This window comes from Glycine soja, chromosome 9, assembly GCF_004193775.1.
Source record: "Glycine soja cultivar W05 chromosome 9, ASM419377v2, whole genome shotgun sequence".
NCBI lineage: Eukaryota > Viridiplantae > Streptophyta > Magnoliopsida > Fabales > Fabaceae > Glycine > Glycine soja.
In genome coordinates, this window is record NC_041010.1 from 45,830,792 (window position 1) to 45,845,033 (window position 14,242).

A 14,242-nucleotide genomic window follows, 5' to 3' on the forward strand; every position below is an offset into this window, starting at 1 on the left:
TGTGTGTTTGATTTTCCATTTAGTTAAATTAGTCGTGAATGATATGTATATGTGACTGTGTGAGTAGAATTCATGTTGAATGTTAGAATGTGTTTTGAAAAGTGAGAAATAGCTGAAGACAAACACATCTAGACCTGCAGGTAGATACAGTTTCTTAGTTGAGTTCAAGATGGGCCCCTGTTGTCATTTATGTTTCAAATAGGATATGATGTGATTTCTATTATCATAAAATAAAAGAACTGTACTTTTCTACTTCATTTATAATTTAATTTTGTTGCAGTTTGGTAGAAAATTCTTATACAGTCATTTGATAATATTGTAACATCATATTATTTTATGAATCTGATAAGTTATATATATGTTCATTAAATTCAATCATTAAATAAGGTGAGAATGTATATACTATATCATTGGATAATAATGTAGAATTCTTTATATATATATATATATATCAAATTCTTTCGTTTATATGAGAGGGGTGTATTTTTCTCCAATATGTTTTGCTCACAAATCTTTTACTCGTGTTAAAATAGATTATCTACCGCCTCTCAAATTATTAGAAAAAAACTACTCCATATATATTGTCCAATTTAACCAATAAAACAATATTCACAAATAGGTGTGAGATTATCAACGACTGAAGACTGCAGAATATGAAGTTATATATGCATACCAACTACCAAGACTCTCAAATCTCTTCTTACTCCGTACGTGGATCATCTCACTTTCTCAAGATCCACCTTACCAAAATAACCAGCATGCAGTGATAACTCTAATTATGAATAAAACAGTAGATTAGCCCTTTTTTTCTTTAGCTAGCTCAGAGCATTATATCTTTCAGCCAAAACATAAGGACTAGTTAATCTTTCAAGATATTGACATCTATATAAAGAATTAATATTTCCTAACCTTTTTTCATATATAGGAATTCATAGATCAAACGGTTGATTACATGTTTGAGAAATAAGATTTTCAGTAAATTATGTTTGTTAAAAATAAATGCCTAAATATCTGTAATTTAGATTTTAATAATGATTGTATTAGTACTACATTATCCTTAATTCTTAGAGTTTGATCTCGTTTATCATTTGCCATTTGATTAAAATTAAAGCGTATGTTCCAATCACTAACCTATTTAAATTCCTCTGTAAAAAAAATACTTATTTAAATTCCAATCTAAAATACTTATTTAAATTGAAGGAAATTTTCTTTTATTTTTGGGTAATCTTTATTCTTTATGCAGAAGCTAAAAGGAACAAGTAGGTCCTAATCTAGAATAATTAATGAAGGTCCTAGGATTTACAATTATTAAGGATAGATAAATACTTGAATTTATAGTTGATTTTTTATCTATGTGCTTTTCTTATTATATGTTAGAAATGATATTAAGACAATGGATAACGGTCTAGTACTATAATCGATGGCTTTATGATTTTTTCCTTAACCAGAATCTCTTTATTCTTTGATAGAACATTCTTAACTCTTCATATGGAGATAAGAGAAACAATGTGTGATGACCCAATATATTGAGATCATAATCTTCTTATAACGTGTTAACCTACTCGGGTTCTTATTATTTCCTAATGGGTCAACACTAATATCTGTTCATTTAAGTTCATATCAACTAATTTAATTGTCTAACAGACTTACTTAATTTACTCACATAAAATAAAACTCGCGAATAATAAATAATTAATATAATTATCTTATAATATTAAACGACATTAATTATTTTAAAATAAAAAATTAACAATAGGTCTTGATTGAATGAGTAAACTTAGAATCTAGGACATTGGGAATAATAATCATAATAATAGGTCATGGTCTTCTATTTCTAATTAAGAAAATCATCTTTCCAAGTTTTTAGAGCATTTGTTAAAAAATTAAAAAAAATTATTGAAAATTATAAAAAAAACATAAAATAAGTATAAATAATATAATTTTGTGTGTTTTAATATTTATTTTCTCTTTTTTTTTCTTAATTAATATCTTTAAACACTAATTAACATTTAGATAAATGAAAATAAGTTGTTGCTCTTGGTCATGTTTGCCATAAAGAAGAAAGAGAAAACATCATGTCTTGTTGTAGCATTCATTCATTTCCTGGTATGTGTTCGTACCCTGAAATGCCAGTAATTGGACCCTCCATTAATGTTCGTGTCCTTCCCTTTAACTGTCTCTGTTGGTTTTGAATCCTGCACTGACTTTTCTGGAAGAGAATCCGCCATCAATGCATTCCATTTTTTTTTCTCTCCGCAATTAATGCTGTCACTATCAACTTCACTGCAATCTTGCTTCTCTCACACACCACAATTCTGTGCAAAATGAAAACCAAAAAAAATGCAAAACGCACACCCTCATTATTAATTAATACTCTCCTCCTCTTTCATTGTTTGTGTAAGTTCTTTGTCTCAATGATGATGCAACTTCTCAATGCTACAGCAAAGGCATTTATTGCACACTTTCAGCTTGAAACTCGCTGATCATACTTGCAAGCAAGCCCCCATCCAATAGCAATGCCACCTCAAATCAACCTTTTAGCATCTCCAAGTCCTTCACTATTTATTTTATTTATGTTCTCTTTGCTTTGATTGCCTTCTGGGGTGTTTCTGTAGTGTTGGAAATATAAAGGTGGAGTGTGGACTTTAAAAGGGTACTCTCTAAGTTTGTTGTTGCTTGTGATATTTTTACTTTGTTTATCTGCTGTGGTGTGTGTTGTTGTTGAGAGAGTTTGAGAAAGAATAATGGGAAGGACACCATGTTGTGACAAGAAGGGTTTGAAGAAAGGGCCTTGGACAGCTGAAGAGGATGAAATTCTTTCTAGTTATATCAAGAAAAATGGTGGTCATGGAAGCTGGCGTTCTCTTCCAAGGATGGCAGGTTTTGACACTTTGATATTGTTATTTTGTTGTTACTTTGTTTAATTTGTATTAGTTTTTGTTAAAAATCACTTTAGTTTTTGCTAAGTATATTAGTATGTTGCATAACTTTTTCTTTAAAATCGGCTTTAATCCTTGTTTTCAAGTGGCTTGGATGATTTTAGTTTTATCCATTTTATGTTAGTAACATAGTTTAACCATTGCACTGAACTATTAGAAGTTTACAACAATTTTGGGTTGAAGAGTAAGAAAGTTGCTGTCTTTGGCTATATTCACATTCATGGAATGATGCCTATGATAACATTAACACATGACATTCCAATTTAACAACTATTGAACAAGTGAAGAGAAGCTTTACCTCTTAACTCCTCTTAACCTTTTCCCCCACTCTTCTTTTTCATGTTCTTAAAAGTTAAAAGGCAAGAATATGAAAAGTAAAGTAATTTAAAGTAGGAGACAAATTTAATGCCGTACTTGGAGGTTGGAGCATTATATATTACGTTTACATTACCCTTTCTTCATGTTAAGCTATGAGCCTATGATCTTATTTTGCTCTATTTTTTTTCTTTCTGTGTGTATCCTAATCTTAACCAAAACTTGAGCTTCATTTTCTTTTCACTAGATTTATATTGCAGACAAACTAGTCAAGTGCCCCATGACTCCACTTTGGACACTTAAAAAAAAATCTTTTATTTCCCTCAAACCTTTGTCAAACAAATAAAAGAATACTTGACCGTTTATTCTGTTTTATTTAACTTAATATTCATGACCTCTACGTTTCCATAGATTTATAAGATTAATTTTCACTTTCAGGTCTTCTTCGTTGTGGCAAGAGTTGCAGGCTTAGGTGGACAAATTATCTCAGACCAGACATTAAGCGTGGTCCCTTTACTCTTGAGGAAGAAAAACTAGTCATACAGCTTCATGGCATCCTAGGAAATAGGTAACAACTAATTGGCTGAGCTATATATTTCTGTTTTTCAATATTTTTTATATAGATAAATGTTTAAAAAAACAAAGTAAGTCTTGCTTTTAAAATTTCCTATACAATAAGGTGGGAAAAAAAAAATTCTTAAACCAAACATACCACCATTAGATTTCCATCTCTGTCTTTCGGCTCATATCCATAAAATCAAGACAACAAATGGTGTGAATACATTTTTATCTGGGCTAATTAAGCCTTTTCCTCCCCACTCAAAATCTCAACTTCTGATCTGTTTTTCTCAAGATCCACTCATTTTGTGACTGTGAAAGACGTTCTAGACCTCTCAAGATTATCTTTGCAGATACTTTAGAATAAGAGAAATTATATGATATCCTTGAAAATTTAAGGGTTTTGGTACTTCTATTGAGAAACTCTCACTCCCTCTTACCCTCTTCCATGATGTGGCCAAACTCATTAATTATTAGCCTAAAAATTGAAAAAAGAACTAAATGAAAACTCTTACATAGTTACACTACTCTGGAGACCAACTGATCTTTATTATAATAAAATATAGAAGATTGCTGGGTGAACTATTATGTTAACATAGTACGTAAAAATTTCTGGTTTGTTCTTTACCTGAATCAGTTCAGATTCTTATTTTAAAGGCATATTTATGACTAGATAAACAAATTTCAGGTGGGCTGCAATAGCCTCTCAATTACCAGGGAGAACAGACAATGAGATAAAGAACTTATGGAATACTCACTTGAAGAAGCGTCTCAAAAGAATGGGTCTTGATCCCAAAACCCACGAGCCATTGGCCTCATCGACTTACCCTTTTCACAAGGCACCTGCATCAATCTCCACACGCCACATGGCTCAGTGGGAGAGTGCCAGACTCGAAGCCGAGGCCAGGCTCTCGAACGAGTCATCAAGGTTCAGCCACAACAACAATACCAATCCTAATTCAGATAACAATAAAACCACTGATTCTGACTACTTTCTCCGCATTTGGAACTCTGAAGTTGGAGAGGCATTTCGCAATGTTCATCATCACAAAGCTGATAATGACAACAACAAAATCATTACTACTAATACTCCTACTAGTTCCTGCCACAGTCCTCTTTCTGCAGGATCATCTTCCAACAAGTGTGAGTCAATTGCAACAAATGCAGACTTGGCTTCTAATGAACAAGAAATTATCACACCCTCTAGCATTGTCAAACAAGAGTTTGAGTGGGGGACTCGTGGATCCGACTCCTCAAGCTCTAATGACATGGAAGATTCATCAGACACTGCTTTGCAGCTCTTGTTGGATTTCCCTATAAACAATGACATGAGCTTCTTGGAAGGAAACTCTTTTATGTGTCCACTTTAGTGCATTGTGGAAGCATCAATGATATATTTTGTGTGATGTAGCTTTTGGTGTGGTGTTTTGTAATATTGCTATCTATATAAGCGGTTGAAGAAGTAGGAGAATGACATGACTTGGAAATTGGTTGAATATGGTCATTATTAATCAGCATAGGTGTGACAATTATTGTGGATTTTTTTTTATAGTTCAAGTCTGATTATGAATATAGTAAATGTTAATTGCACGGGTTGGCTTTGATTATGTTTTGAATATGTTGTGTATCAGGTTTCGGTATAAAAAAAACCATATGAAGAATAGCAATTAAGAAAATTGAGCGCACAATTGTGAATTATAACCATCCATAGTACTATATTTTCATAGTATTGGATCATTCATAGTACTTTATAGTTTTGAATTCTGTTTTGAATATTATTGTGGATCACTCATAGCACAATATGGATGGTTTATCACAAGTTTCTAAACTGGATCATTCATAGTACTTTATCATCATATGGTCTAGTGTGATCCGAACACAGAAACCTGTGATTAATTCTCATTAGCTCCACTTTGAGGACATTTCCTCTGCCTTAAAATTTCATCAATCCTTTTTTCTGTATTTGAATACTTGTATTTAATTATGAGAGGTTTAAAGGTAAAGCAGAAAAAGTTTGAGTGATAATATACAATCATATATATCCCACTCTTCACTAACACTTGTTATTTTTATTTTTCTTTTTATATCACATCTTTTATCATACCTATACTTCTCTCTTTTCTATACTTTATAGCAGTCCATTTACTCCGATGAGTTGCTCTTAGATCAATGCCTAAGGTGTTAATTCTATACTTTGATCTATTTCATAATGTATGAGAAACATGTTTGATATTATTATTTTTTTGCTCATTTATATAAAATAACTTTTTATTTTCCGTTTAACCTTGGATTGTCATTGTAAGATTTTGTTGCCTCTTGACTTCCTCCTAGAGAATGGTTTGTGTCCTATTAATTTCAAGATTTTTTATTTTTTATTTTTTCGTACATGTTCAAACTCCACTTTCACCCAATTTTAATTTAGAAAGCCAACTAGTGTCCTTCTGTCTCAGAATATGAACCGTACTGAACAATAAACTTGGCAAAATATCCCTAGTCACACCAACCAGAGATACAGACACCCTATGGATCATTAAATAACTGTCCTACTCAGGTATACACGGAGCATTCATTCATCCTGGACAACCGAGCCAAACAGCTAAGAACCTTTTCAGTTTTCATTACACCCCAACATGACCAAGAAGGAGGAAAAGGATCTAAAGTAACAAAATGAAAATAATTAAAATATCATGACTCAAAGTAAATGAAGTACTGAATACATGATCACATAAATCTAAGCTAATATTATGAAGAGACCGGTGGTTTCTCCTAAAGTCCTAAGTACAAAGACCGGTTACTCATAATATCATTAAAGTCTTATCAGAAAGTTATTTATATATAAATTTATAATAATTTATCACCCAATTGAGTTAGATTTTTTTAATATTTATATAAATGAATTTAGTTATAATGGATTTTTTTAACTTTTTTTAAAATATATAAATGAAAAGTTTCTAATATCAATTAATAATAAATAATTATCTAATAAATGAGTTTTTTTGAATTAATCCGTGATTATTTTGAATAGATGGGATAAATGTAGAGCAAAATTGATAAGATTATGATATATGAGCAAATAGTATGACGTGGGATTGTTAATAAAAAAAAAGTAAGACATGACATCACATTGTTTTTATTTTAGCTAAGAGTATCTTTAGTGATAGAATTTATTTTGGAATTCAATCATTTTTTTTAGGTTTTATGATGTCACATAAAATACAAGAAATTTGAACACTTTTTACTAAGTGATAGAATTCAATTTGAGTTTTTAAATTTTACTTACACAAAAAAAAATTGAAAAGAAATAAGTTTTTGGAAGTTCTTTTCTTGAAATTCAATTTTTAGTATGAAAAATTCTTAAATAAAAATAATGGTAGATCTAATAGATAGAGAGTGGAGTCTTAAGTTCAAGAATCCCATTAAAAATACTTTAAGGACCATGGATTTTTCTCTCACATGGATGGATTTCCCACGTTAAAATCTAGTGTCAATTAATCTACTTGTATGTTATGTGCATCATATTATTTGCCTAAATTTGTTGTTAACTATTAGTTGCTATTTAGGAATTAGTTTTATGTTGAATATTTGCATGGAAATAGCGCTTTACTTTCAAATTATGGTTCTTTTTGCAGAAATTGTACATATTTTTTTGTTTAGTGTGATTCTATAGAGTAGATACTCCCATTTTGTGAATTAATGTTGAATCCAACTCAGTTTCAGGCTAAAGAAGAGAAGGTTCAAGTAATTGATGACTCGCTCAGCGAGGCAGATCCGCTCAGCGAGTGACATTTGCTAAGCAAGGCATACGACTCGCTTAGCGCGTTGAGAAACCCTAGAAGAGGATCAGTCATAGATGTGCTCGCCCAGGGCGCAGCCAGCCCGCCCAGCGAGGTCGTTGTTATCTCTTCTCGCGCTTAGCGCGCCTAGTCTCGCTAAGCCACAATTCACTTACTCTCACTTAACGAGCCAGTCTTGCTAAGCGAGCTTTCAAAAGTTGAAAGGTCTAAGAACCTTTAAAACACTGAAGTTGGCGGAAATAAAAGGGGAGAGTCAAAATCAGAGCAAAAGGAGAAGCAGAAGAGACAAAAAGAGGGCAACAAAGATAACTTAGGTTAGAATGAGTGAAGTTTAGGGTTTAGAGGTTGTAGGAGACATCCTCAACCATCTTTTGTCATTTTCTTTCACTCAAAACTATTCCTTCCTTGTATTGTGAGATTGCATTACTTGTAATGGAAGGCTAAGCCTCTTTGTTGGGGAGTTCTGCTGAAACCTTGATGTAACACTCTTTTACTATCTATTTAATGTTATTTTTATGTGTTCATTGTTTCTATCTATGCTTATTTTACATGTTTGTGACTTGATCACCCATTTGTATGTATAGTTAGAATTTTTACCATTGGGAAATGCTTTAAAGCCTTAGAACTTGGTAGAGCAAGCTACAAATCTATATTTCTAGGAATAGAGTGCAGTGATCTAGTCCATATTATGTTGTAGGCTTAATGCAACTCTTTTAAACTAAGTTTGTTGAGGAATCAAGGATGAAGTTTAAAGAGAGTTAGGCTCATTCATTAGAGGGATCTTAGTTTGAGTAGTTTCTCAACATAAGAACACTAGGGTAACGCTAAATAGAGAAAAATACATATTAAACATCAAGGGAAATTCAGTAGAATGACCCGATGCTTTTTACTTGATAGTTTTCACCTTCATAATTTTAGATATTTATTTTATGTTCAAATAGGTTTTCTAGTACAGAACTTAACATTTACCTTGCTTTTAATCCATACAAATATTTACATACTGAATGCACGTGGTCTTAGTGAAACAAATTTCTTGAAGATACAATACTCAGTCTTGCCGTTTTATATTATTTGTACGAATCGGTACACTTGCCGACGTAATTCGAACATTAACCCACATGTTTGGTAACATATTCAAAGCTCACGAACGTGGATTAATACTAGAATTTGCATCTTTTGTTCTTTTTTGATGCGGAAAACGACAATATGTGGACTAGGAACGCCAGCCCAAACACACTAAACCCAATGTTAATTGGAAGGGAGGGAGTAGAGATCAAGTTTCCTTCCGCTTGCTTGTTATTTGTCATCTTTTCCGGACAAAATTAAATTCTTGTTTCTAAGGATGTTGTGAAAATTTGTTTTGTTTATTATTTTTATGCTTAAATATGTTCTTATTCCTGGTAAATACTCGTATTTTGTATTTGATTTCTAAAAAAATTTCTTTTAAATCTATTACCTAACATGTGAAAAGTTTTGTTTTAGATCCCTATTATTTAATGGACAGATCATTACTTAACTAATGGCAGGAATCTAATACAAAATTGTTCAAATATCAAAAAGCAGATTCAAAAGAAAAATTTATTATAAATCAAACGCAAAATTCAAATATATATATATATATATATGGATCAAAAATATATTTAAACATTTCTTTTAAATTCTAGATACTTTAGAGGCCGAGATGGTCCGATGGGAAATAGTGATTAGAAGAATGTATAAAGAGAAACTCAATATATATATATATATATATATATATATATGGATCAAAAATATATTTAAACATTTCTTTTAAATTCTAGATACTTTAGAGGCCGAGATGGTCCGATGGAAAATAGTGATAAGAAGAATGTATAAAGAGAAACTCAATTAGTTGATCATTAGAGTAGTACTCTTAGGAAACACCACCTTTGCATAGAACATTTCGCCCAAGCTAGATGATCAAAACAAAAGACATTTACAAAATTTTGTTTTATTTGGACTATTTCTTGGACATAGAAAACATTGAGAACAAAACATGAGAAACCACGGACAAAATGGACAATTACAAATTATTTTGGAAATCAGACACAAAATGCAAAAAAATCAAAAGCACCCTATGGTCTTCTTTGGAGTGGTTCCTGTTGCTCGGTATTTTGCCGCCATTTCCTCTGTCTTGAGAACCTCTTCACAACGATTGGCTTCGATCATTGCCCTCTTCTCCTCTGCTTCCTTGTGAACTAAGGCCACCTTGTTCTTCATTCTTTCACCATGTTCTGCTTTCTTTTTCTCCAGTTGCTCCTGCTCACACATCAAGTTAAAAGCTATATTATTCAGCAAAAGTACAATATTTACTTCTATATTCACTTGATAGACTTCATTTACTTTATTTGTGACAGTAGAATCTGTTCTGATCTATTTCATAGCACATGCTTTTAAGTTATCTTTAAAGACAAAAAGAAGGGATCCATATATCAAGTATATTATAATATCATGCATCCTTTTCCTTGTCATGCAGGGAAACATAGGCCAAATTTATTATATTGAATTATTGATTGATATTAAGAAAGGATGCACTTTCTTCGGTCCAGTGCCATACACATCATGTTATTACGTAGCATGCATATAAGAAATGTCACCATGTTAATAAATACTGAACCGGTTAATTAAGTATTACCTCAATTTTTTTCAGCTCAGCTTCAAGAGTTGCCTTCTTGCTGTTTTCCCAAGCAGCAATAGCTGAGAGTTGTTTTTGAGCTCTGTTATCAGATCAAATAATTTCTAGAGTTTAGAGATGAACATACATTGGAAATTTTTAAGGATCAAATAATCTATGAAATGGCATATCATCATCATCATGGCCTACTAATCACAAAAATCACAATATCTTAAGACTAAGGGAGGCATGTAAACTATTTTTTTCTTTTTTGTTCTCCAGAGGCATTCTTCTTCAAAGGCAATCATATTTGAAACACTATTAGACACTAAATACAGGTACCTCTCCTAACAAAATTTCGAAGCTTGGGTTGCCACGTTATAGGGGAGAAGAGGATTAGTCCCTTCCACTAGACTCAACTCTCTTGGAGGCATGAGAACAATTGAAGGGTTGGGAGCTAGGATTATGTCATGCAATAGTACCAACTAAGTACTTATTTGATAGGTTGTCTATTTCCTAGTGACATTTGCTTTTGCAATGTGACTTGGTTTTAACTATTCAAAAAAAATAAAATATATTGTCACTTCTTTGAAGCATACACCTTGGAGGGAAGGATGAGATAAGAAAGGAAGAGTGAAGCAAGGTGTGTCTGAAAATTGGTGCGTGAAAAAAATTAAAGGCAAACTGTTAAAAGTACATAAAGTCTTCACCTGTTCTCTGCTTTGGCTTTTTCACTTTCTTCCCATGCCTTCACATAGGACAGCTTTTTCTCTTTCTCTACTTCTGCCAGAGCGATATCTGTAGACCATTGAAGTACATAAACATCAGTGAATTGCTTAGGAATAGATATGCCATAAAAAAAAAGTGACTGGTGAATCAGCATCTCCTAACAGGATTTTTGTGAATAGATTGCGTAATTGTGTTAGTCCTAGCACATATTCAGTTACCAAGGAAGAGACAGAGATATGTCAGCTACAAATCCGTGTACACAGTTGCAAATGTGTATATACCCGACAGGATAGTAGTGAATATACTCATTCAGGTGATTGAGAAATTAATTAGCTAGGAGCTCCAAATATTAAATAAATGTACTTTTTAATGAAGATCAAATATTCAAATGACTATAAGATATTGTTACGGTGTAAATTGAAATATGTGAACAGTCAACACTTACCTCTATCAATGGATCCTCTTGAGCTTTGTTTGTTTTCAGGAACTGGTGTCTCTGTTGTTCCAAAAAAATTTCTTAAAATTGGTAAAGTAAACAAATGATATAAAAGGGTACTAAGGGTTCTATTTAAATAAGTCTATCTAGAAGGACATGTTGGAGAAGAAAATTAAAAGAAAAAATGGAATAAGTTTTTCTATAAGTTAAAATTAACTTATATACAGATTAATTTATAAAATTTTTCTCATCTTTAAGAGAATTATATGAGAAATTTTCTACCAATTAACTTATGGAGAAACTTATCTCATTTTTTTTCTTCTAAAAGTCCTTTTTTATAAGTTTATCCAAACATGTCCAACTATTTCAAAGAGAGAAATGAGGATGTAATAATAAGGCCATATTAGTAATAGTGTTGTTTATTTACTAAACCTTCGCATCCAAATATCAAGTATATGCTCAATTAACATTTCACCGGTCATACCAACATTTAACTGAGATATTCCAATTCAGCAAAAGACAGAAAACAAACATCCTATACTAAAGGCATATGAGATATGCTGTGTAAATATGTACACAGTCATGTCAATGATTATTCAGTAAAATCATCAATAGTGTATGTTGAAAAATATAAATAACATGGAAATTAATATTTTCATCAAATAGACTGTAATTTTATATTATTGAATGAATTGTCCCAATCAAGCAAATTTATGGGTTACAAAAAAGTTGGAGAAAGCTAATGGGTGGAGGGCCAGGGAGCTGCATTAGTGCTGTGCAATTGGTTGTCTTCATCCAACTATGTGCAACTAAAGCATCACCTATAAGTGTTTGTTTAAAAGTGAAATTCAAGCATGACCCACGTAAGTTAAATCGTTTATTGATTGTCAAACCAAAATTAATAATATATATCAAACAATGTAAAATTATCATACAGAACCAAGGAGAAACAGATAGAAAACTTAATGCCAAAAACTCTTAAATCACCAACATTTACTGCAAAAAAAAAGAAGTGTTATTCATACAACTTATACAATACTACTATTTTATAAGACAAGACTTTTTGTGTTTATTTCTTTCCATCATATAATTTATGACATCTCATATTTCTTTCTTTTAGTTGTATAATTTGCTGTGCCAGTTGTAAGAATTCTCATAAATAAAACTAATATATCTTTAACATTTTCCTAATTCCCCTCCCCAAAAAACATGTTCTAAAGATAGATGAGCAAAAAAAAAAAATGAAAATGAGAAAAAGTAGATACAGATTTAACTGATATAGTTGGCAACAGCCTGGAACATAAGAATCCATTATTCAAAAAGAAAATATTTTAGCATAAAATAAATATACACATAACATAATGTAGTTTTTTCCTCATTGTTGGATTTGAATCATGATGCGCATTGTCTTATTATTAGAATAACTTTGCCTATAAATTAAAGCATCGTTTGCCAGAGTGGAAAAACACGTTTCCTCACGCCATTGGGAAAAAACATTTTATGATCACATATATGGAGGGCCTAACAAAAATCATTTATTGGGTCAGAGAAGAAACTCATCATTCATAGAACAAGATATGATGAAATATGGCTAGTTGAGACAACATTTCTAGAGTACAACAGCAATACTGTAGTATTGGGAATAACTTCTTGTAATCAAATATTTTTCATATACTAATACAAGAATCAAAACTTCAAAGCCTAATCAACATGCTTAAAAATCATAGCTATCTATCTATGTTGTTCTTATTAGTAACAAATCATTTCTCTTTACTATAATAAAGGAGCATAAATACAGTTAGTTTCACTTGACTCCCAAAACACTACCGTTAGCATAAATACACTCACGTTGCCAAAATAAGCATTAAATAAATCACGGAACCAACTTTTGCAAGCCAAAGAATGCAGGTTATATATAGAAGATAATTTTCTCATTTGATATTTATTTACTTTAATTATATGATAAGTATAACTTTTAAAATTTATTATGATAATTAGTTGTAATAATAATATTTAAATATTAAAGTTGGCCTAATACTAGTTAAAACCAACTCCTCCAAGCCAAATAATACAGTATACAGATCGTATATAGAAGATATATAATCGAATGGTTACCTTACCCTGTCCCCATTAAGAAGACATCACTCACACCATACAGATCTAATAAATGAAAGAAATATCATCAAGAGTTCAATCAGAGTGCATATAGACAAAACTCAGGGAAATCAGGCAAAGGTGAAAGTGAATTATTGGAAAAAGTTGTGAAATGATCACTTTTCATTCAAAACGTCCAATCCATGCATATCCTTAAAACTCTCTCAAGGGATCAAGACCTTAGAAGTGTTGCACCAAAACCATGTTTCCAAATTTTCATATTAACATTGGCAACACAAACTAACTCCACAGCTCAACAAAACCAAATTTTGATGAAAACCCACGAATTTTCTGCCTTGAAAACGATCATCAGAGTATGAAAGCATGAACATGAACACGTGGAATGCAAAAAAAAACTCACTCTCTGATGCAACAACAGTAGCCTTGGATTCCCCTGTTTCAGAAGCTTTCTTTGCAACAGCGTCGTTAGATGGCACCTCAGCCGCAACCGGAGCCGGAGCTAGGGCAGTTTCGGGCTTCGATTGCAGCTCTGGCATTGCCGTTGGCTTGTTGGAAAGTTGAATTGAGAAACAGAACACAGAAGCAGAGTGAGGGAGAGAAAAACAGAGGAAATGTTACTATTTATATTATATACAAAAGTTCCAAGAAACATGGTGGACCCTTAATAAAGTGATTGTTTCTCAGGTATTCAACTATTTTGCACCCTAGAAAAGGGTAAGCACGT

General features: G+C 31.9%; 2 protein-coding genes across 2 annotated transcripts; one reads left to right on the forward strand and one right to left on the reverse strand.

Moving 5' to 3' along the window:
- Window positions 1-2,323: 2,323 nt before the first annotated feature.
- Window positions 2,324-5,402, forward strand: LOC114367549 (transcription factor MYB41-like). The gene is made up of 3 exons (XM_028324746.1): window positions 2,324-2,880; window positions 3,693-3,822; window positions 4,501-5,402. The coding sequence occupies exons 1-3, from the start codon at window positions 2,745-2,747 to the stop codon at window positions 5,180-5,182; spliced, it is 948 nt and encodes a 315-aa protein (XP_028180547.1). The 5' UTR covers window positions 2,324-2,744; the 3' UTR covers window positions 5,183-5,402.
- A 4,043-nt stretch (window positions 5,403-9,445) lies between these two features.
- LOC114367028 (remorin-like) lies at window positions 9,446-14,123 on the reverse strand. Its single transcript, XM_028324104.1, has 5 exons — window positions 13,919-14,123; window positions 11,413-11,463; window positions 10,949-11,036; window positions 10,260-10,341; window positions 9,446-9,883 (listed from the first exon to the last, which is right to left on the reverse strand). Exons 1-5 carry the CDS (start codon window positions 14,052-14,054, stop codon window positions 9,689-9,691), a joined length of 552 nt encoding a protein of 183 aa, XP_028179905.1. The 5' UTR covers window positions 14,055-14,123; the 3' UTR covers window positions 9,446-9,688.
- Between the last annotated feature and the right edge of the window lie 119 nt (window positions 14,124-14,242).